At 41.6% G+C, this 25257-nt stretch overlaps 1 protein-coding gene across 6 annotated transcripts; it reads left to right on the forward strand.

Annotated features, from left to right (window-relative positions):
- The first annotated feature begins 16375 nt into the window (after window positions 1-16375).
- Window positions 16376-24687, forward strand: LOC131248214 (deSI-like protein At4g17486). 6 transcript variants are annotated; one of them, XM_058248363.1, is made up of 5 exons: window positions 16376-16534; window positions 16627-16869; window positions 22956-23243; window positions 23317-23403; window positions 23833-24359. In XM_058248363.1, exons 2-5 carry the CDS (start codon window positions 16713-16715, stop codon window positions 23850-23852), a joined length of 552 nt encoding a protein of 183 aa, XP_058104346.1. In that variant the 5' UTR covers window positions 16376-16534; window positions 16627-16712; the 3' UTR covers window positions 23853-24359. The 6 variants fall into 6 exon arrangements, with proteins under 6 accessions (XP_058104346.1, XP_058104342.1, XP_058104345.1 ...); XM_058248359.1 differs by lacking the exon at window positions 23833-24359 and adding an exon at window positions 24374-24687 and having other exon boundaries at window positions 16377-16534; XM_058248362.1 differs by lacking the exon at window positions 23833-24359 and adding an exon at window positions 24374-24687 and having other exon boundaries at window positions 16377-16534; window positions 23323-23403.
- The last annotated feature ends 570 nt before the right edge of the window (window positions 24688-25257 follow it).

Raw genomic sequence — 25257 nt, forward strand, 5'->3', positions numbered from 1 at the left:
CGGTCACAACAATCGGAATCATCGATAATCGAATCGCAAATCGGCCACGAATCGAGTCGATGTCGGTCACGAAAATCAATCGATCGATAATTAGAATTGCAAATCGGCCACGCAATCGAAGTCGGAATCGGTCATGAAAATCGGAATCGATCGATAATCGGGATCGGCAAATCGGTCACGCCAATCGAGTCGTGAATCGGTCACAACAATTGGAATCGATCGATAATCAAAATCGACAAATCGGCCATGTTAATCAGAGTCGGTGAATCGGTCACAACAATCGGAATCATCGATAATCGAATCGCAAATCGGTCCACAATCGAAGTCGTAATCGGTCATGAAAATCGGAATCGATCGATAATCGAATGGCAAATCGGTCACGGCAATCGAGTCGTAATCGGTCACGAAAATCGAATCGATCGATAATCAAGATCGACAAATCACTCACGGCAATCGAGTCGGTAATCGGTCACAACAATTAAATCGATCGATAATCAAAACCGACAAATTGGTCACGGCAATCGAAGTCGGTAATGGTCACGAAAATCGAATCGATCGATAATCGGGATCGGCAAATCAGTTACGTCGATTGGTCGTGAATCGGTCACAACAATTGGAATCGATCGATAATCAAAACCGACAAATCGGTCACGGAATCGATCACGAAAATCGGAATCGATCGATAATCGAATCGGCAAATCGGTATCACGACAATCGAATCGGTCGATAATCAATCACTTGATAATCGAATCAGCAAATCAGTTACACTAATCAGATTCGGTAAGAATGGGCTTAACAAGACCTAAGGGAAGGTCATAATGAGGACATCTAACCATCATTGCCCATCAATGTGGACATCTAACCAACATTGCTCCCAAGCAGTGGCCCACATACAACCAAACATATAATGGGCCCACGGCCTCATACAAAGGCCTAATATACAACACAATGGGCCTTACTCAAGGGCCACATATACACAAAGGTGGGCCCTGCACATGGGCCTCAGATACATCATAGGGGCCATAACCCATGGGCCTCAAACACAACAAGTGGGCCGCATCAATGGGCCGCACTAATGGGCCTCATATACAAAACAGGTGGGGGTACTACATACATTGCAGTGGGCCGCACAAGTGGATAGCATAGATGAAACACACACAACATGGTGGATCTGTACGTGTAGGTGGACCCAACACATGCAACAAGTGGACCCCGTGCCATCAAAATGGGTAGACAGCGTGGATATGAAATACAAATATCATGGTGGAGTCCTCATCACCGTCCAAATACGTCCAGCACCGTCCTGATCATCTGAACGGTGTGGATGAACAAATGCACCGCGGTGGGGCGGCACAACACCATCCAAACTGCCCAGCATAGATGGACGGAGTAAGTATAAAACATACGTCAAGTCAGGGCGATGGTGGTGGATGGAGCACATACATCGTGCGTCCAGCACAGATAGGGGGTGTGAATATGATACATGCATCAAGGTGGGGTCCTACAGTGGGACGGCTTGGATAAAACCCATTCCTCATGGTGGGGTCCATGCATGCGGACAGTGTAGGTCAAAAATACATACATCATGCAAGGGACCCACAGAACTTGCTGATATCGTAGTAGTTGCCAGCTGCGTGGGTCCCATTATTCCATGGTGTGTTCAGTAAGGATTAAACTCAACCAGCAGTCCCACCTAATTGGACGGCTGGATGTAAATCAGATGGATGGCATGAGAGCAGAACAGGTGGACGATGTGGATCCATACGTCCAGGTGGTCCCTGCTGTCCGGATGATCGGACAGTGTAGATATAAGACACATACAACACGTGTGGGTCCCACATGGAATGGCAATGTGCATAGAATAGAAGCTCCACGGTCAGATCCACTTATCTTGCTGACGTTTCAGTACTGACCCACCGTCCACAACGGACAGTGTAGATAAAATGCATTTAACAAGGGGTCCCACCCCACACGTGTCACATGTGTGGGTGGGTCCCTTACCATATGCAAAAATGGATGGACGGTATGTATAATACATATATTAAGTAGGTCCCACCGTCCAGTCCACTAGACGGCTAGGATAAATTATATTAAATTAAGGTGGTCCCTGTGAGACGTACATCATGGTGGCCTGCATCAATGTGGGTCCCACATGGGTGGACCATACGTGTCATGTATGGTTGGATATAACAATACCTCGTGATCACAGGCCCTGTTACTGACGTTCCAGTAAATGAACGGTGTATATAGGTGGTTTCCACCTGAGATTTGAATCTGTTACAATGGATGACGGTGTGGGTACACACGTCCATCAAATGGGCCCACGTCCATGTACGGACGGTATGGATGCACACATGCAACATGTTGTGGCCCACCGTCTAGATGGACGGCTGGGATACAACATATACATCACGAGGGGCCCACAGGGCTAGCTGACATCGTCAGCTATATAGCTGGTGTGTAACCAGGCCACCGTCCAGATGTACGGTCTGGATGATATACCAGACGTGGTGGGGCTGTCAGAGTTGGGTGACGTCAATGCACCAACCACATTGTTGGTGTGGTAGACCAGCCAATCTGCTCCCAGCAGCAGGTGGGTTCTACGGTTTCAACAGTGGACGTTCACTCTCTACACCGTTTTCTGCAGTGTGGCCCACCAGATCATTAGATCCACTTCATTTCTCTTGGCCCAAGCCTCAAGATGAGCTTGCCAAATGGATGGACGGTTTGGATGTAACACATACAGCAAGTAGGGGTATAACATTGCCTTGGGATCAGACCCCAGAACTAGATAACGTCCCTACAGTAGCAGCTCCATGCTGCCGGCCTACTTGTCCAACGACCAGGTGGTAATCCCACCGTTCCAACAGTGGACGGTGTGGATATCTCATGCGTATGGTGGGCCACACCGTCAGATGGACAGATGGACGGAGTAGATATAACACATAGATTGGTGGGGCCCACATCACCAAAAAGGAGAGAGAGAGAGAGAGATGAAAGGGAGGGACCCCGCCACTATGGGCCTTCCCTAAATACAAAGCATACATCAAGATGGGTCCCACCACATGTGGGCCCTCAAATCACAAAATTGATGGTAAATCACCCACCTTTCCTTCTTCTTCCTCCATAGTGCTCCATGGCTCCTAAGAAGCTCCTTCAACGGTGGAGATGATGATCTAAGGGTTGGATGATGAGGATTGAGGGGGGGTAGGGAGTGAGCCACACCTAGCTCTCTCTCTTGGAAGGCTTGGACGTTGGAGTTGCTTAGGGAATGAGAGAGAGAGAGATGAGAGAGAGAGGTGTAAGAGAGAGAGAGATGGGTGAGTGATGGGGTGTGATGGGTAGGTGTACTTGGTTGTAAGAGTGTGTTGACTTTAGGGGAGGGGTGGTTGTACTTGGGAATGGGGTGTGAGGTGATGGGAGTACTTGACATTGACATGATTGATGGGATTGATTTGAAAGGTTGTAGAGATTCTCTTAAGATTTTACAAATGCGCGGCGTTTTCCTGAACTGAACGCGGGCCCACATCTCCTGGCCTGAGTATCACCTTGGCGCGCGACACGCGACATCAGAACCGCAGCAACAGCGCGGTCGCTAAGGTACAAGTTTCGGATCGAGCCGACTCTGGAATACGAGATATGACTCGGGGTCGCGCGCAACTGTCGATAAAAGATCGCGGGTCGCCGAAATTTTACCGAGAGGACCGCGGAAGCCTATGGGATGGTACGGGCTTGGATACGGGTCTTACATCAGATCTGAGAAATTTACTGTTTTACCTGTCTCGTTTTCTACCATAACTTTCCACTTCTTAAATACATTAAATTTGTGCTTTAAGAAATAGACCCACAGTTTTCTACTAGCATCATCAATAAAAGAAACAAAATAACGTGAGCCACCAAGAGATAATACCTGTGCTGGTCCCCACACATCAGTGTGTATAAGCTCCAATAGATGCGTCTTTGAAGCGCGTCCCGTCTTCTTGAAGCTTACCTTCCTCTGCTTGTCATACATGCAGTCCTCGCAGAATTTCAAGTTAATAGACTTCAGCCCTGGTAGCTTCTCTTTTGACAATAGCACCTTCATCCCATTTTCACTCATATGTCTCAACCTCTGATGCCATAACTGTCCATTCACTCCAGTTGATGTGACTGAGAGTGAATTATACGATTCTGAAGTCACATATAAAGTACCTTCCTTCTTGCCTCAAGATATCACCAGGGCACCTTTTGTGATCTTTCAGGAATCACTACTGAATGTCGTCACATAACCGGTATCGGCCAACTGCCCCATTGAGATTAAGTTATGTTTTAAACTCGGTACATGTCTGACATCCTTCAATTTCAAAACTGTTCCGTCTTTCTAATTTACATGAAAGTTCCCCTTTCCAACAATACTGCACGGATCATCATCACCTAGATAGACTCTCCCAAAGTCACCTGACACATAATCACGCAGAACTTCCTTACATGAAGTAGCATGAAATGAAGCACCGGAGTCTATAACCCAAGACTCATTCCTCACATTAAGAGACAAGATCAACGCCTCTGTGTCACTCTCCTCAGATAGATTCACTGAATCCTTCCCACCTTGAGAGCTTCCTTCTTGTTTCTTGAGCGCCCTGTAATTACGTTTCATGTGCCCCTTCTTGCCGCAATGCTAACACCCGTCTTTGTCTTTCAGTCCCTTGGACTTCTTCCTCAACTTAGAACGCCCGTGTTTATTGCCTTCTTTGTCCAGTGATCTTCCTCTTCCTTCAACGTTTAAAGCATTCCCTGAATCTCTTGAAACTCTAGATGCCTTTCTTCTAGATTCTTCGCTGAGAATTACACCAGCCACATCATCAAATTTCAGCTTTGTCGACCTTGAAAAATTACTCACAGCAATCACCAAACTATCCCAACTGTCTGGCAAACTGGATAAGATCAATAAAGCCCTGACCTCATCCTCAAAAATAATGCCAATGGATTCCAACTGGCTCATGACTGTATTGAACTCGTTTAGATGTTCAGTCACGCTCCCACCATCCGACATCTTCATGTTGAATAGCTGTTTCATAAGATGAACCTTGTTGGACGCTGAGGGTTTTTCATACATGGTGGCTAGGGCTTCCATTAATTCTTTTGTAGTTTTTATCTTGGATATGTTGAAGGCGACGCTCTTAGACAAAGAGAGTCGGATCGTTCCTAAAGCCTTCCTATCCAGTAAAAATCATTCATCATCTGTCATCTTTTATGGTTTCTTCTTTTTTCCTCCTAGAAAAATATATAGGTCCTTCTAATACAGATAATCCTCCATCTGCATCTTCCAGAAGGCAAAGTTTGAATAATCAAACTTCTCAATTCTAGTTTTCCCTTCTTCTGTTATTGTTCCCAATAGAACTAAACCAATAGCTCTAATACCAGCTATTGCGCAGCACGCCAACAATGCAGTAAGCCTAAATCCAATCTCAGGCCTCACCCACAAACGATAAACAAGAAGAAATATAAACTAGAAACAAATCAAAGTAATGCAAACAAACCACAAGACAAGATATACGTGGAAAAATCCCAATCTAGGATAAAAAACCACGGATGCAAACTTTCACTATGAAGAACGAATATTACAAGGCGATATACTAACCTCTCCCTTGGAAGTACAGAGAAAATCCCTTGCCCACACCTTAGAAATATTTTTCAATATTCACCTTAGCCCTAGAATAGCCCCGAGGACCCCAATTTATAGTTTTGGCAACTTCCATCTGCACTCTTGCGAAAGGCGACACCAAAATCTGCAGTCCGCATCAGATTCGGAAACGAATCTGCGTAACCACGACCGGTCGAGCAGACTGCACGACCGGTCGAGAGGACCCCACGACCGGTCGAGCATGGGCCATGACCGGTCGAGCACCTCGGAACCTAAAATCTTATGCTCGCTGGACTTTGAGTTGAGCCAACCCATGACTGGTCGATCAGGGGCCATGACCGGTCGTGCGACCCCCAGATGTGGCTCCACATCTCAAAATTGCTCACATCTTCAGGGAGGCCAATTCCCCAGCCGACGCTCTGGCATGATTTGAAAGCGACACGCAATGATCCTCTATCTTCTCCTCGACAGTGGAAGTGCCGCGTCTGGTTAGGGGTTTAATCTTCTTGGATAAGGTAGGGCTGGGGGCAACTAGAGGTCGTGAGGGCAAGGCTGCCCCTCTGTAATTATCGTTTTTTCTGTTTTTTCATTTTTCGTTGTTTACCTCACGATAGGCTCACCTGGGTCTTTTTCTAGGCTCGCCCGAATGTATCCTATCTTTCGTGAATGAAAATTATATTTTCCCAAAAAAAAAAATTCATTGAAAAAAAAAAAAAAGGAGTTCACTTAGATGATGAACCTCCTAAATTTTATCAGGAACTCTTTGAGTAAGCCATTGATGAGGACTTAAGATTAACAATTGTAACAAAATCATGGGGGAGTTAGTTTTAGGAATATTAGAATGAGGAATCATTCTGCCGAGGAATAAGAACTTTTCGCTAGTCTTCTAAGTAGATTAAAAGAGGTGTGTGTTGACCAATCTGAGGAAGATGAGTCAGTGAGGTGATGGACAACAAAGGGCAGTTTTTGGGTAAATTCTTTCTTCTCAAGTTGATGGCACAAGAAGCTAGATTCCTGTCATGTGTAGAAGTGTCGAATGCCCCATTCCACCAAGGCTAAAAGCTTTCACATATGTGGCCAACGCCAATAAAACTCTCACATATTTTGTTTGTTTCGAATACCATAGGGTGTGCTGAAGGAGAGGAGAGAAATGCTAGAATTTTCGAAAATACTGCTTTGCTGGTGGAGATGGTGAGGAGGAGGATTCTCCACCTATTAATTAGTTGGGTGTTTGCAAGACAGGAATTCAAAGGCTGCTCAAAGGTGGAACTAATTGAAAATTGGGAGGTTTTGCAATAAAATATTGTTCATCACTACATAATACATGAAAATCAGATTTTCTCGATTGCATAGAACCATCTTCAATGGCATTGAACTTGATCTTCAATGTCATCGAACCCTCCTCGATGTCATTGAAAAAGCACCCAATATATCCAACAACCAACTGAAGGAAATTCGGAAAATCTCCACCATGTCTTAAATCCCCGTCCTTCAAAGCTTCTTTTCTTCTTTCTCTAATCCTGCCTTGCATTATAGCTCCATCATTGCTTCCGGTGCACACTCCGTCTTTCTTTTACGACTTCACCAAGCCCAAAGAAGTTGCACAGAACTTGAACTTCTCTGTAGGAACGATCTTGGTGAGCATGTCTATAAGATTTATACTCGCGTGAATATTCTCTAGAGTCACGCCTCCTTCCTCAAGTACTTGTCGGATAAAATGGTAACGAACATCAATGTCTTTAGTACAAGAGTGATAAACAGAATTCTTAAACAAATTTATAGTGCTTTTACTGTTACAATTAACCGGCATGGCCTCCTGCTGAAGTCACAATTAATTTATCATACATCTCAACCAAACACCTTCCTTGAATGCTTCTGTTACTGTCATATACTCTACTTCAGTTGCAGAAAGAGCCACCACAGACTGAAGCTTTGACATCCAACTGATTTTCCACCCGCCAGTACAAACGAGTAACCTTAAGTCAACTTTCTGGAATCCATATTGCCTACGTAGTTTGAATCCGCATACCCAACTAACTTGACTCATGTTTTCTAAAAAATTAAGACGTAGTATTTCGTACTTCGAATGTATCGAAGTAGTCATTTCATCGCTTTCCAATATTGTTTGCTAGGGTTTGACATGTATCTGCTCACAATACCAACTGCCTGTGTAATATCTGGTCTCATACAGACCATGGCATACATTAAACTGCCCATAACATTTGAATAAGGCATATGAGATATATCTTTTTTTTTTCATTTGATTTAGAACATTGTTATGAAGAAAGGTTGAAATGAGCCGCGTGGGGAACATTGATCGGCTTTGCCTTGTCCATCACATACTTGATCAATACATTCTCAAGGTATTCTACCTAAATTACCAAAGCCTGCTCTTCTTCATGTCTTCATAAATATCTATGCCGAGAACCCTCTTTGAAGTCCCTAGATCTTTCATCTCGAATGTCCATGATAACTCAGTCTTAGTACATCGATTTCAGATATATTATGATTGGCGATCAACATGTCATTAACATACAATATTAGGATGATGAACTTGTCATCACTCAACGTCTTGTAATAGACACTGTGATCGTATTCACTCCTAGTAAATTTATGACTCATCATGAAACAATCAAAATTTTGATACCACTGCCTAAGTAATTGTTTCAGGCCATACAACGACCACATTAACCTGCAAACCTTATTCTCTACCCTTTAACTCCGTAGCCTTCTGGTTGCTTCATGTATATCTGTTCTTCCAATTCTCCGTACATGAATGTAGTCTTCACGTCCATCTATTACAGCTTGAGATCGTATTGGGCAACCAACGCCAACACAATTCTAATAGATACTTGTTTTACAACTGGTGTGAATATCTATATGAAGTCAATTCCTTCTCTTTGAACGTAACCCTTCGTTACCAACCTTGCCTTGTATCTATCATGTTCCTTGTTGAAGATCTACTTACATCCAATCATTTTTAGGTTCACTGTGCTTTCATGACCACAAGTGTTCCTTTTGAAACCTTAAGGACACCATTGAAATCGATGAATCTGCACCCAATAGCCTCGAGTGCACCTAAAGATATCAGATTCTTCTTGATGCTAGGAACGTGCCTCACCTCAGTCAAGGTATGGTCCATTCCCATCAAACATTTTTATGCACACCGATCCAACAACCACAACATTACATGCATTATCATTGCCCATAAATACCTGTCCACCATCGCACTCCCTGTACCTAACGAACCAACTCCGATGAGTAGTCATGTGATATGAAGCCTTTGTGTCCAGAATCCATTCGTCTCTACGATTATCGTATAAATGTCCAATCATAGACACTGACAACACATCACTTCCACTTGTTTCTTCATCAGATGTGACGGTGTTGGCCTCCCTGAAAGAAGTCTTTATGTTCTCTTTTTTCATTTTTAAAATTTATGCGATCCTTCTTCATGTGTCCTAACATCTCACAATTCTAGCACTTTAACTTTCCCTTGCCCTTACCCTTGGATTTAGATCTTGATCGAAAAGATCATGTGTCTCACTTATAATTATAACCCCTTATAAATAATGTATCGATGGAGGCCCTCATGCTATCATTTTTCTTTCTCATTGCCTTTCCCCGAATGGCTGAGATGACAATATCAACACTAAGGGACAGGTTACCGATGCACGACGTGTCTTTAAAAAACTCATACGAAGCTGGGAGAGAATTCAATAAGATACAAGCCTGATCTTCATCCTTAATCACTTCCTCTATATCTAACAATTTGTAAATTATCTTGTTAAAATTGTTAATGTGGGTCTCAATGTCTCCTCCATCTACCATCTTAAAGTTGAATAACTGCAGCCCGAATAGTATATGATATGATAGGCGGTCCAGGTTCCGGCCTCTATTCCCCACCCGAATTGCCTCTTTGTAATATGTTTAGGCCCATGCAATGAAATTTCCTCTTAAAAAAAAAGTGTAAGTAATTTTCAAGGGACTTTTTCACATAAATGTCCTCTAACTTCGCCCATAAATCCGCTGCGGTTTTCTCCCTCATGACATTGTAGAGAACCTCATCCGTTAAACATAATTGGATCAAGGATTTTTCTTTCTTATCCAATTTCTTCCATTCATCATCATCCATATATTCAAGTCGCTTCTCAAGGACCTCATCTAATCTTTGTTGAACCAATAGGCCAATCATCTTGACCTTCCATAATTCAAAATTATTTTTCCCGTAGTATTTCTCAACATCGAACTTAGGATTGACAATCATTGTTACTTACTTTCAAATTCAAGCCTGTGCCCCAACATTAGCTCTGATACCACTTGTTAGGGGACCGCGGTAAATGAATCAAGTGGAGTAATCCAATCACACTAACCAAGCACAACGCAAACACACCAAATTTAACATGGAAAAACACCTGCAGAAAAAAAAAACTAAGATACAAAGCAACAATAATCACTATGAAAGCACAAAATTACAAGAGATAGAGAAAATACCTGATTCGAACAAGCTTTGAATCTCCCTTACAAGCCCTTGAAATCCTATGAACGAATTAGAATGCCTTAGATACATTACAATCCTGATCACACCCAAATATATAGTATTTGGAAGAATCACAATCGAAAAAGGAAACAAATCCCGTGAATTCACAACTCTGCGAAAAACTACGTGAAACCGTTCGATGACATCGAAACTTATCATTTGATGACATCAAAGCCACTTCGATAGCATTAAACTAGTACCAAAACGTTCCAGCGACCAAACATGAAAGTCAAAAATTTTCTCGCTTGCATCGAACTATCTTCGATGACATCGAACTTGATCTTCGATGTCATCGAATTCTCCTCGATATTATCGAAAAAGTACCCAATATATCCAACAACTAACTAAAGGAAATTTGAAAAATCTCGTTGGCATCAAGTCGACTTCAAAGTCATTGAAGCCTGATCAATGACATTGAACCTATCATCGAGAGACTGTTGAATTATCGAATTGCATATTTAAGACATCTATTAACATAATACACATGACACTTAAACGAATGGCCCAGATCTTTGCATCACTGTGCTGAGCAATGCTCAAGTGAAGCAAAGCGTAACTTCACCTCTATTCATGTTCAGAATCGCCTCTAAAACATAGCACCAAGGCACACGTGTGTAAGATCCAAGCCTCTCATCAGGAAGAACCGTTGAGTGAATGCCTTGTCTGAAAAATCACGCGGATTCAATTGCCACTCTTTATGTTAAATGTGGACCAGTCATTGGTTTCCCTTAACCATCCATTCATTTTGTACATTCGTGGCCCACCTGATAATCAAACTGGCCTGATTTTTTAGGCTTGTCATCTACCCAATGGCATCCAAAAGATGAGTAGCTTGGATACTCGATCTACACGCGTGAAAAGCTGCCACATGTGATAGTAGAGTATTGGAACGAAGCAAACTCCCTCCAGTATCATTCATAAATTCCTGAGTAACTTCACGTGCGCAGGCTGCGGAGGAACGGGTCCTAAGGCTTGTGCTGTAATTTAATATCCTAAGCCAGCGAACAAAACCGAAGTTCCAAAATTGAAGTATTCAAAGATATGGCCCACCTGATGAACGTCTCCAATCGCGTCCGCGTGTACCTTGCGTGCATTTATACGTGGAAACATTTCTGTCCTTGACAGGCGCACAAAAAAGCGGACCATCTATCACTGATGGACACGACCAAAAGAATTTTCTCTAAAACTTTTGTAACTGTGGCACATATTGATGATATCTCAACCATTCCTCCAGTGGGCCCCATCAAGTACACTTGTAGATAAAGAATTATAAAGATAAGAACTCGTAAGGTTCAGATTCATGGGGCAAAGTAACTTGGATGATTTATTTATTTTTTACTATGGACCTTCTAAGGTGGGGCCCACCTGATGAAAGGTCAGATCATCGTCATGTTTTTACATATACATTTTCCATAGGACACAGTTTCCGTGAGCCGAGGCATATGAGTGGAGCCAATGATTGAACGTCAGCAATAGCAACGCATTATCGATTTATCTATTCATTTTTTTGGGCTGCATTACTGCAGCAGCCTGACTGGCGTAGGCACGCTGAGGGCCCGACCCGCGCTCACCAAGCCCTGCGTGGGACAAACATGCATCAAATCCACCCTGTCCATAAGGTGCACGGCCGAGTTTTCACCATGAATCCGAAATATCATTCCTATTCAAAAGTTATGTAGGCCACACCATCGGGAACGTTGTATAATCATGCCCATGTGATGTGTCCTACATGAGTATTTTAATATACTTATGTTTTCAGAATCCATTCATCCTAGTGTGGCGAGTCAGATGAGTGGATTGGATGCCATATACACACCACGATGGAACCCACGCAAAAATTGGACTATTTGGATGGTGGGACTTCCCATCTCGAATCTGTCTCATGGTGTGGCCCACATGACCGTTGAATCAATCTTATTTTTGGGTCCCGGTCTAAACACGAGATGTTGCACCTGATCGACGGTGTGGATCTCTCAACCACCCCGAATGACCACGCAAGTCAAGCAAGCGCTTTTAATCTTTTGTAGTGTTTTCTTATTGAGCGATAAAAAGATATTTTATGGTGCTTTTACAGTGTAGATTTGCTGTTCGAAATTTCATAACTCCACATGCGAGATTACAGAATCGAAGCCATATGTCGGCTTTGATTTAGGTTCAAAGGTGAGAGGAAATAGACCTACTCTTTCTCATTAACTACGAAAATGCCACTCGTTTGAAAAGTCTACATTGCAGTTGGTTGTCGACCATGAGTCTTATATGCAGACCGTTGTAGAAAAGTTTCATGCAGGAATTCCTCACGTTACACGCGTCAAACAAGTCCAGTTTCCTAAAAGGCCAATGGATTGGACTTCCAAAGCCGTCCGATGAGTTAGAATGCAAAAGAAAGGGTAGATCTGCAGTCCACGTTCAACCAAGCAAAGCACACAACAAATGGACGGCCAGAGTTGTTCAATTACTGTAATCTTTGTACTATAGACCATTCAGATGGTTGGCTCACCAGATCAACGGTCTTAATCGCTATGTTTCTTTCCCACCTCAACTATAACGAGTGAACTTCGTCAACATGGATACATGATGCTTGAGATCTTGGCATTGGCTAAATTCAAGATCTGTGGAAGTCATATAGATTTAGGATTTACAATCCTTTGTTTGGATGGCATTGAACCTTGATCTAAAATTCTACTGTTTGGTAGAAAAGATGTTCTTTATAATTCACACGTGCTAATATGTCCAACGCATGCAAAGTATGAGGCTTTCATCAAGTGGACCACATTGATTAGATATTTTACCTAAAACAAGGAAAAGGGATGGTCTTGTTGGTTATACAAGAAAAAACTATGATCTTTAATCAGGACCATCCATCGGGCTCCCCACCCTCAATTTTCATGCTCTCAAAAATCACTTTGGTTGCATGATCTTAACCATTTACTCATTGGCTATGGAAATGGACGGTACATATTAATTGTACTAAAAAAGGTCCAATAGTCCTATCCATCCAGTCATTCCCAATCTTTCTCAAAGCTACTTTCATTGAATGCTCTTGCTATCCAATCAATAGGCAATTGGAGATGGTTGGCCTATATTAATTATAGTAGCAAAGGTTCAATCAATCTAAATATCAATAATGTAGTTTCTACCTTTAATTGTCCATCCCTCTCAATAAAGTCAGCTTCACCCTCGAGCCAATGGCTAAGTCAATAGAAAATCTATATTTAATATTTAGAAAGATCTTATCATTGATATAAACCATTCATCAAGGTGTTCTTGCCTTTAATTGTCCATCTTCTCAAAAATAACTTTGGTACAATGATTTTAACCATATAATCAATTAATTAATAAGGAATGAATAATCCATATTGATCCTAGTAGAAACAGTTTAAGTTCATGATCCTAGAGTTCTGGAGCATTCTTCTCTACTTCCGTACATGAGGGGTACATGGACAATTGTAAATGATTTCAATCCCTTTCTTACCAAGCAATTATGTAGCCATTTGGCCTGACTCTTGGATCAGAGCACGGCCAGCTTCTCCAATTCAAGGATCCAGATGATGTACACATATTACAAATGGAGCATGTCCCCTTGGAAACTCACCTGCAATTGAGGTATTATTTGGATTTTTAGGCCCCATTTGGATACCACAAAATAAGTTACGGTTTCTAGTACTTATAACAGTAGATAAGTAACTTATTTGAGAACACCAAGTCTAATTTATGATCGATAACAAGTAATTTTTTATTATTTAAAGTTATTTAATCACTTTAGTTTAATAAGTAGAAATCAAGATAAGCTACTCAAGGCATAAGTAGCTTATCTTTAATTACCATCCACACGCCCCCTTAATGTCGTTCTTTGTAAAATGTTAAATATTTTCTCCTTTCTTGAAGGGGCAGGCTCTAGTTGTACCAGTACCACCCTACACACCATCAAGCCCATCTATCAGATGGGTCACCTAAAAAGAACCTCATGACAAAAAACACTCAAGTTAATTCAAAACTAAAGTGGGCAGAACAAGGGCAACAAGCTAGTATGGAATGCCCATACTTGAATTTCACAAAGGTACCTTATCTCAGAAGCTAGACTGCTTCAATGCATTGAATATAGATAAGTGTTGTTTTCTAATGGTCTATTTTCGTAGTACAAGCATGACCCACCCAGTGAAAATGGCTTCCTTGGTTTTTTTTTTATCTTCTCCATCGTCACAACCTATTGACAGCCCGGACTTCATACATTTGCACAAGAAAGACAAATGGATACATGTAAGATGAACATCCCTAGCTCATAATCCATCGCAATTGGCTATCATTAGGTGGGCCACACTTGTACGAGGAAAATAGACGGCTAGAATGAGAGAATATATTTACCATACAAATGGGTCTGCCCTATCAGGAAATGCCTCTAGAATTTAAGATGGAAAGATTGGATCGAGCCCCAACTGATCCTCGCTCCTCTCCCAATTTATCCAAGCTCAGGGACGATTCTGTTTTTTTTTTTTTTTTTTCCTGGATGGAGTAGGAATTATTAAATTTTTGTTTGAGAGGGAGTTTTTAATAATTTTCTCCTTTTACAAGGATTTTAGAGTTAAACTCTTTTTCACTGCGAACGGTATGCTAGGTTGCGTCGCCCTGCGAAAAACCATTGGATCGACGGTCGTTTCCTGTTTTAATTTCGCTTTTTACTATAAATAATAAATTTTAGTTTGATTATAACTCTTCATCCGTCGGGCTTTAGGAGTTGCACCCAATGTGAAAAGAGCTTAGAATAATTGGAGAACGGTTTAGTGACGCCAATAGGACGCTTACTATTTTTGGTCGAAAACCTCGCACACTAGTAGACATCACGAGCCTCTATAAATAGTAAGTTTACTTATTTATAGTAAGTCGCGATTCTAGGAGTTTGAGTTGCAGTTTGATTCCGATTTCTTTCTCATTGCTTGCTACTCTATTTAAAGGGTTTCAATGCATTGAATACAGGTTAACTGTTGTTTTCTAATGGTCTATTTTCCTAGTACAAGCATGACCCACCCAATGAAAATGGCTTCCTTGGTTTTTTTTAATCTTCTCCATCGTCACAACCTATTGACAGCCCGGACTTCATACATTTGCACAAGAAAGACAAATGGATACATGTAAGATGAACATCCCTAGCTCATAATCCATCGCAATTGGCTATCATTAGGTGGGCCACACTAGTACGAGGAAAATAGACGGCTAGAATGAGAGAATATATTTACCATACAAATGGGGTCTGCCCTATCAGGAAATGCCTCAAGAATTTAAGGTGGAAAGATTGGATCGAGCCCCAACTGATCCTGCTCCTCTCCCAATTTATCCAAGCTCAGGGACGACTCTGCTTTTTCTTTCTTTTTTTTCCTGGATGGAGTAGGAATTATTAAATTTATGTTTGAGAGGGAGTCTTTAATAATTTTCTCCTTTTACCAGGATGTTAGAGTTAAAACTCTTTTTCACTGCGAACGGTATGCTATCACTCGTTTGCAATTCGCATTCAATCGTTATACAAGCGAAGGTGAGGGCCCCACTTTTCGTGATGTCATTTGACACCAATGGTTCAGATGTTCTGATCACGAAGCCTTTGGTCAGGGGCCAATGGACGGTGTAGCCTGCTGGATTTGAATGGATCACGTCATTTCACATCTGAAAGCCCCTCTCGAAGACCATGCAAGTCCTTCGTCCTTTCATGAAATATCTCTACGCCACGTGTCATTCCGCCAAAGCTAGGCAGTTGGGGAATAGGGACAGTGGCTCCACAAGCACATGAGAGATAGTGTACCCCATATCTTTTATCATGCACATGGCATACTTAGACAAGATGTGGATCGCTCATCATGTGGGACCCACCATCGATTTTCCAGTAACTAGATATTTACTTGATCTGAAGATCTTCATGTGAGCCATTTGGTACCTTTTGTCTTTTAGTGTTCACATGCAAATGTCTGATTAAGCAGTTTCGACTGTAATCTGAGTTCTATTTTTGTTGATGGGCCCTAAATAGAATTACGAATTCACGGTCCGGATCTCTTACACAGATGACACGTGCAAGATAAGTAGCCTGGAAGAAGGGAAAATCCAATGATTCTTCAGGCACCGTATCTTTCCCGGCCGACAGAGAGTTTTCAGCAAGGGCACATTCGTTATTAAGACCGAAATCAAGGGCGATTGTAAATGTCTTATTTATTTAAATTATTAGTTAGTAATAATAATCTCAGATTTCGGACTCCAACCGCTATTTAAACCGTCGCCATTCTCTGTTTCCAGTAGAGTACCTGCGAAAATCTATCCTTTTCGCCGATCTGCGTGCGATCGCTCGAAAAGAAGAAAAGAAATGAGAATCCGAACTTGAAAAGTGAAAAGAGGTAGAAGAATCGCCGTTAGATCTCAACACTTTCATCTCACATTCCGATTTATCTAGGGTTTGTGTTCATGACGCCCTTTCTTTCTGGCTTAGGGTTTCGGAGTTGAACTCGAATCTAGGGTTGATTCTTGGATTTGGTGTTCTAGGGTTTCTGTTTCGGGCGGAATTGATTTTTCACCATGCAATCGCTTCTGTCATGCTCGGTTGCGTCGAAGGAGCAGCGGAGTATTGGTGGAGGCGATCGTACTCAGGTTTACCTTAACGTTTATGATCTCACGCCCATAAACAACTATCTGTATTGGTTTGGACTTGGAATTTTCCACTCCGGAATTGAAGGTATGCGGTTTTCCCTTTCTTGAATTTCGATTTGTAGTTCAATAACCCTGTTTTGGGAATTGGGAAGTATGTCTCTGTTTCTTGATTGCTCTTCCGTTGGGTATTTTCTTGTTTGAATCCGAATTTCAATTTCTTGTTTTTAGTTTAGGGTTCTTTGTGACTATGCCGAACTATGCACATTGTTAGTTTTAATTATCGTCTATAGTGGCATAGGTTAGATACCGATACGAGTTTCGGTGATAGACATGGACATTGGGTGTTGGATGTGACAAACCTTGTGCATTGATGATTGATACATTAGTGTGCTATGGCTTGTTGGAGTAGCCGTCAGATTCCTATTCACACTTGCAGGCAAGATCTGGGTCATTCATCAGGTGGGGCCTTCTGTGAACTTGCCCAGCCCGAAAAATTGGCCGGTGTGGCATCAGGTGTGGCGCATGTGTTTGTAACAAATGAGTAGGAAAGAAGGCCAGTGGTCTCATATTCTGTGTACACTTCTGGTAACACCCAATGCGCAGACCAGACTATTTTTTAGCAGGACATCTTCATGGTGGGTTCACATGATGAATGGATTAGATCTTGCACTTATGTTCCATCTTTGCATGTGTCCCATGAAGGAATTCTCGATCTCGTGTAAGAGGATTGAGAGGGTGGGCATGTCATTTCCCCATCGAATTGATGATATCAAAAGATAATTTCTTATGTAAATGTTTGTGCCTATCAGTTTAAAACTTAGAAAGGTGTGTCATTATGTCTAGATAAACAAAAATGCATATGAAGATTATATTGATAAACAAAAGACTATTATATTAATATGATATCAAAAAAGATAGCGCCTGTGAGAGTTTTGCACTGTCGTTGCTGGTACGAAGCCCAGATAAAGGAGGGTTGTGTCAGGTTAGCAGCCACCGCGAACCCTTGGCCACAACTTTTACCATATCCTGACGAAAAAATGATTTACTAATATTCTGTTTATGAGCTGCATTCTCACATGCTGCACCATCTTAGAAAGTGGTGACGAAATATGGAGTTTCCTTGTCTCATAGATTCTCTAATGGTTCCCTTCAACAGTTGCTTTGACGGTATACTGCTGCATGCAGATCTTATCATGAAAGTGGATTCTAGTGGAACGGCCAGTTTACTTGTCATTCTTTATAAGAATGATTTTGATCTAGGGTTTGAGTAGTCAACTGCATGATATGATTTGAACAACACCACTGAGTAGTCAACTGCATTATATGATTTGAACAACACCACTGAGTAGTCAACTGCATTATATGATTTGAACAACACCAATGAGTAGTCAACTGCATTATATGATTTGAACAACACCTAGGGTGGGATTTCTGAGCATTAGATGATGCCTGCAGCTCTCCTCGAGAATCGACATACATAATCATGATGTTGACTGCTTATTGGTTTTCCCTTCAAATCTTCTATTGTGGCTCTGTGGAGCTCAAATCGTCAAGTGCTGACTTTTGAGCAATCTCTGTGCTCTCCAGACAACAATAACTATCTTTGGAAGTGCCATTTTGGTAACCCTGAAGCAGCCTTACATTTTGGCCGAAAACATCTGGATTGCCTTTGCATGTTTTTCCTTTCAAAGGAACATGTGCACATGCACAGATAAATGGGAATCTGCCATTGCATGCAAACCATTGAATTGAGTGTCGGATCCCATCAAGTGGGGCTTATTTTACGATGTCGGATCCCACTTTTTTTTTAAAGTGGGGGTGGCTCCCTCATTAGTGCTGGATATGCAATGGACATCTTTAGATGCTCCTGCATGCTCCAGTCAAGGACTTCCACTCTGTACCCCCTCAGAGGTCTGGTCTGATCTCTGAACTGTCACAACCATGAACCTACAAACTCTTATGTACCTGCATGAGTATGCTTGTGTTTATAATGTACTCTGCAGTTCATTGACTGGAAAGTCATGTCGCTGTATCAATCTTTTTTAAGGAGCTCTATACGAGAAAGCTGAAATTGTTTTCCATAGGTGACAAACTGTTTACCAAATAAGAAGAAGTACCCATAAAATAACCATAGAGCTAGTAATCAGGAAGACTCGATAAGGGCATTTGCTTACTCACCTCTTTTTAGATACATGATGAAAACAAATGGGAAGGGAAGACACTGGAATGTAACTTCATTTATTATCCAAGGTTCCAACAGTGTAGTTAAAGATGCCTTTTAAGTAAACAATGTAGTTAATGGAGCTAGGAGAGGTGTAAGGCACTCCAGGCAGCTTTTATTTAATGTACTTTAACTCATGCATAGAGCTACATATTTATTTCTATTACAGTAAAACTAATTTAATGTTATTGTGTATGCTAGAGATGCGTCAGACTGCTCCTTAAAGCTTGCATTCACTCAAACATTCCAATGGATCAATTAATGATTTGAATTAAATGAGTCAAATTCTAGATACCATTTGGATGAATGAAATCATGATACAGAATCATTCAAATTATTCAAATCACATCTCATGACTGCTCAAATATTTTAGAAAACCGAAAGTTAAATTGCTTTCGGGAGTGCAATCAAGGTCCAAATACTTGGCCTTTTATATTTTATCAGGGACCAATGGAATTTCAAAGTACTTTTGAGAAAGTCCAATGTAGTGATCTTCACAAAAGTGTTAGAAAGAAAGAAATAAAAAAGACAAAGATGTGATGAGTTTATGAGAATCTATGAGATTTTGGGAGAAGAGATTCTTTCCATAAACCCTACCTTTATTCCAAAATAAAGGGGGAAAAGATATCTAAAGGGAGTTCATATAACTCCCTTTAAGGGTTTCCTCGGTTTTAAGTGTCCAACATACCCCTCATTTTTTAGGAACAAATAGGGTCCTTTAATATTTTGAGCTAGAGATAGCAGCATACCTGGCTGATCTGTGCCTAGGCAACATTTAAGGTTGTCACCTTGGTTGTGGGGGTAATAAAGGAACATGACCAGATGCCCGAGGCTCCTAAGTAGCTTAGCAACAGCAAGAAAATGATGGTTTGAAAAGTTTAAGCCCACCTTCATGGCTCAGATTGTCATTTTGTTAGAGCCACCGACTCCAGAAGGCCCAGGAAAAAAAAAAACATTTTAATTCCCCGCTTTTCAACCTCCCGGACTTCAATAATACCAGATTCCACAGGGTTCTTATCAGACTTTTGTCAATATTCTATTTGAAAAAGATACCTGAATTAAGGGGGAAAAAATTACTATGATAACCCTCCCCCACCTTCTACCTAACGAAGTTACAACCAATTTCAAATAAATAGAGTAATGAAAGGAAATGCCCATATTTCTGAGAGAAATCCTAACAAAAACATCTCACTTGGTGCAAAAAGGAAAAGAAAAAGAAAAGAAAAAAAAATACTATATCTTCACATAAACAGACATTTAGGGGGCGTTTGGATCGTAAGTTGCTTAAGATAAGCTACTTATTCCACAAATAGCTTATCTTAGTTTCTACTTGTTAAGAAGATAAGTATGTTTGGCAAACAGCATACTTATCAACTTCTCCTCTCTTTTGTCTCTCCTGATGCCTCTCTTCAACAACTTATGAAAAGTAGAAAAGCTAAAAAAAACTTTAACTGAAGTGATTATGTACGTTTAAGTTTTTTTTTAAAAAGTTACTTATAACTAATCATAAACGAAACTTACTTATCTGAAATAAGTGACTTATCTACTGCTGTGAGTAGAAAAAGTAACTTATTTGGTGCTATCCAAACTGGCCCTTACAGTTAGAGCTAGGCATCGGACCGAGTCAGATCGGATTGGGTCTAACTCAACTCAGTCCGGATTTTATATAGCCCAACCCGAACTCGGACCGGTCCGGAACCGAGTCCGGGTCATCTGACTCGGACCGATCCAAACTCCTATTGGCCTGAACCGATCCGAGTCCGACTCGGCCAGGAAAACCGAGTTGGATCGAATTGGGCAAGGTTCGGATCTGTTTTCTGTAATGGTGTCACTCTCTCCACTGTTTTCCGTGGTGGGGTCCATTGGAGCTTTGGATGTGATTCATTCTCTGGGTATTACCCTAAAATGATCTCTCCAGATGGATGGATGGTGTGGATACAAAACATACATCATGGTAGGGCCACATATATTGGTTGGTTGTAACTTTGATCTCCAGCACAACCTTGTGCTGCATGCGTATGAAGTATCACTCTCCCCCCGAGTATTAATGCTTGTCAGGTTTTCATCTCACATTGATGGCTCTAGTCATTCACAATGCCATGTTGCGCTGCGTGGCACCACGAGACTAGTACCTCGTAATTCCAATCCAACACCTGTCCTCCTTAGCGCGTAAAACACCCGAGTTGTATGTGGTCCACCATGTTGTTTTTGTGGAATCCACTCCGTCCATCAGGTATTCTCCTCGATGCTAAGTTCTGTGACCAAAAAATAGCCAGATCATCAACGTAGGTGGGCCATACGACAAGCAACAATGTGATGGGACGCCAACCATAGGTTTGTTTGTGGGGGCTCCATGGCGCGTATCTTTCATCAAACCCATGCATCAGGTGACCGAAGAGAGAATACAAAAGTCATCTTGATCCAAAATGTAGGTAGGCCACACCTGGGGGTTACCATGGTATGTATCTTTCCATCTATGTGGCCCACTTGAGATTTTTACAGGCCTGATCTTTTGTGCATACAATGAAAATACGGGACCTCACCTGACGAACGGAGTCGATTTGACATATACATCATGGTGGGACCCACAGAGCTAGGGTGTTTCACACTATGGGCACAAGAGGTTTTATAATCTTGTAGACGATTTTGGTTCACATCAATTGTACTGCCATCAATTCTCCCATGAAAGTATCTAACCTTTATGTGAAAAGTCAACATGAGTTATTAAGAGTCGTTCAAAACATCTCTGCGGTGTATGTGCCACATGGTAATCAAGACCATTGTTCCGTGGGCCATATGAAAAGATTAGGATGATCGGATTATGGGACCCATCGATTGGTAAATACGAAAAATGGATGGTCAACACAAAGTGGATAAAAAAAGAACAACGGTCCAATTTCAATGAGATAAATGGTTAGGACCGTCCACAACGCATGGTTGTCCAATTAGATATTACCCTCGTTTCCTCACTTTTTACCTGCTAGACAGAAAGTCCGGTAATCCAGACGGTTAATCTGATGGGCCCACCTTCATGGACCATTGTCTCAAAGGATAGGCAACGCCATCTTGAACCGTTCGTACAACTCGGAGCTCGAGGAGCGTCAGTGCTCATCTTTGCACGACACGTACCTATAGTAGCTATATAGCTGGTGTGAGGTACACCAACCAATCCGCTTCCCCTCTCCCTACCTACTTCTTCTTCTTCACTTACTTCTTCTTCACCTCCAGCACATCTTTCCATTTCTCTACCTATTTCTTCTTCACCTCCGGTGTTTTTGTCCTTGCCTTCTTCATCCATTTGCCCACCATTCACCGCCTCACCTCTGCCAGCTTCAAAATCCTCGAAGACACCCCTGTACATTGCCCGGGCCTTCCTCTCATACCCGCTTCCGAGATGCCCCCACCCATGCTCGATCGAAGCGACAAGGCATATGATGGATTTCTCTATATAGCCCAGCTCCGGATCGGGTCGGGTCGGGTCGGATCGGTCCGGATCCTTTCGGATTGAGTTTTCGGATCGGATTGGTCCGGATAGACCACTGTCCGAACCTGACTCAAAAAACAATCAGATCTAGATGGACACACTCGATCCACACCGATCCAGGCCGTCGGATCGGGCTTGATCGGGTCGGATCCATCGGATCGGGTCAGACATGCCCACCTCTACTTACAGTCATTTGCATTTTTCTACTGAAATTGTAATGCCAAATGTAAGGATGTTTCGGTGCTTGATATATTAAAAAGCCTCCAATGTTAAATAAACTTATTGCTATTTATTTCAAGAAATTATTTTTGGAGCTTAAAATTATTCTGGCTTAAAAAGAAACAGTATTATCTGGCGTGGGCTCATAATCTGCTGAACTTGTCATCTCAATTTTCCCCTATTCCATGTATGGTTCATTCTGTACCCTGCATATTTACAAAATGCTTATTCCCAACTTGACAAACAGCACATGGTATGGAGTATGCCTTTGGAGCCCATGAATACCCAACAAGTGGAGTGTTCGAGGTGGAACCGAAAAGCTGCCCTGGCTTTATCTACAGACGTTCTGTGTGGTTGGGCAGCACCGACATGTCTCGCTCAGACTTCCGGTTGTTCATGGAACACCTTTCTGGGAAATATAATGGGGATACATATCATTTGATTGTGAAGAATTGCAACCATTTTACTGATGATGTTTGCATGCGTCTGACTGGGAAACCTATTCCTGGCTGGGTGAATCGGCTCGCCAGATTAGGTAAGAATTGTTGCTGATATATGCTGTCAAAATCTAAGATGTGCCTTTATTTATACGTCAGGATATGTGGAAGTTTCAGGTTCTTTCTGCAACTGTCTACTACCAGAAAGTATTCAGGTTACAGCAGTCAGGCATCTGCCAGAACATCTGGCTTATTCTGGTTGGTCTTCTCATATCCATTTCTTCCCAGCTTGTTAGAGTTGCATTTGATATTTTTATTACCTCAAGTGTCGAACATTTTCATTTTTCCTTTTCAAGCAAGCAACATGCATGCATACTGCTATCAACATGTCTTGTTCCTGCCAGAATGAGGGATATTTTGGAAAGTTCTGAACAAAGGTTCCTTGCATGTTTTCTGAAAATTAGAATCTTGTTCGTCCAACTTATCTTTTCCTTTGTTGCAAGGAAACTCTTAAAGCTTCTAAAATGACCTGACAGCTGTGTTTCTCTATGAAGACATATAACTACATAAAGAACCCCTGAGCCTCATAATCGATGCCAGGACCTTGTTCAAATCCTCACTGCTGGTCTCATGAGAAACCTACTAATACAACTCACAAACATGGTGTAGTTGGTTTCTCCTTTTAAGGTGATGTGGTTGAAACCTGAGGGAAAGAGCTCATCAGCATTAAAGTCTTAAGGTCGAATCAAAGGGCTGCTGCCTCTTCAAAGAGAAGTTGGCTTTGTTGAAAAAGGGCCCGCCCGGTCTAGGCAATAGCATTCATGGTCACATCTGAGTGATGCACTGTTTAATAAACCAAGCTTCAGAAAATTGAATTTGACTAGGAATAGGACTTTTCAGTTTTTGAGACCGACCAATTCCAACATGCTGGCGAAGAAACTATTCAATTTTGTAAGATTCAATCTTGTTGATGATTGATATGGTTGAATCTTTATAAAACCAGAGCTTTGAGTTGGTACCTTAAGCATGACCAAACCGAGCTGACTTGACTTAGTCCTGAATTTGATCAATGGGTTTCATATTTTCTTAAACAAAGGTTAGAAGCCCGGTTTCAGCCATCTTTGGGCCCTTCATTTTATTTTCTTATGATAAGATCTCTCTGGATGATCTGTTTTTGTCATTTTTCCAATATTGAAGTTCTAATATTAGTTATTTTCTTTTTGGTAAGATGGGTCCGAATCCTTTGCATCGTCAGCCATCTTGGAAAGCGATGAGGAGGATCCAGATCATCACCTGCTAACGGCACCAAACGGTGACGTTGCCTTTCTAAGAGAAAAACCAGTGAAGCTTGCCAGAGAGCTGTTGTGATTTGTTTTAGGCCATTTATGTTGTTTGTATTTGTAGTGTGTAACAAGTTCCCAATTGTATCAAGCAAACTCAATTTTTTTTTCCCTCTTTTAACTTGGATAACCTCTCCCGTGTCTGTTTCTTGGACACTATTGTTTTCCTTACTGTATATCGCATTTGTTTCTGTCAGCATAATCACACTTCTCTACATAATTGGTACAATGTTGGATCCCTCACATACATTGCTATGATTATGGAATCGCCAATCTGGCATTTAGCTAATGAATTCTGCATTAGGTAGTTGATCCACATCTGGAAGAGGAGCCCGCTTTGTGTCTGGTGAACCCCACCCGGTGAATGCTTATGATCACATTGCCACAGCCTACTGTGAGCGTGCATGTTTAATCATTTTGAACTTTGCCTGTTTCCCTCCTTCCCATCTATACTTATCAGTCACTAAACAGCCTTTGCATTGAGAACCTATGCATGTGGCTCAATAGTGCAATGGGCAGATACTGATAATGGAAGGAGTCAGGAATGTGATTAGCCTCTTAATGATATTGGTTGATCTGGCACCTTCAGACCACAATTCTCTGCACAAGCATATGCATGTCACCTTGTTCCCATGGTTCAACTTGAGGTAGGAATAACGGGTATTGCTCATGGATAAATATATAGCAAGCTGATTTGCAGGACTTTTTATGGTTGGTGAATTTTCAAAGACATGGAAGTATAAAGTTTTTGAAATTTTCAGATTTTAGATTA

This window comes from Magnolia sinica, chromosome 6, assembly GCF_029962835.1.
Source record: "Magnolia sinica isolate HGM2019 chromosome 6, MsV1, whole genome shotgun sequence".
NCBI classification, from domain to species: domain Eukaryota; kingdom Viridiplantae; phylum Streptophyta; class Magnoliopsida; order Magnoliales; family Magnoliaceae; genus Magnolia; species Magnolia sinica.

What these genes read in the sequence shown, in the direction of transcription:
- LOC131248214 (XM_058248359.1), top strand. Translation starts at nt 16,713, where the DNA reads ATGCAATCGCTTCTGTCATGCTCGGTTGCGTCGAAGGAGCAGCGGAGT. An exon ending in TTTCCACTCCGGAATTGAAG is followed by an intron (nt 16,870 to 22,955) that starts GTATGCGGTTTT and finishes CTTGACAAACAG; the next exon opens with CACATGGTATGGAGTATGCC. An exon ending in AGAACATCTGGCTTATTCTG is followed by an intron (nt 23,404 to 24,373) that starts GTTGGTCTTCTC and finishes CTTTTTGGTAAG; the next exon opens with ATGGGTCCGAATCCTTTGCA.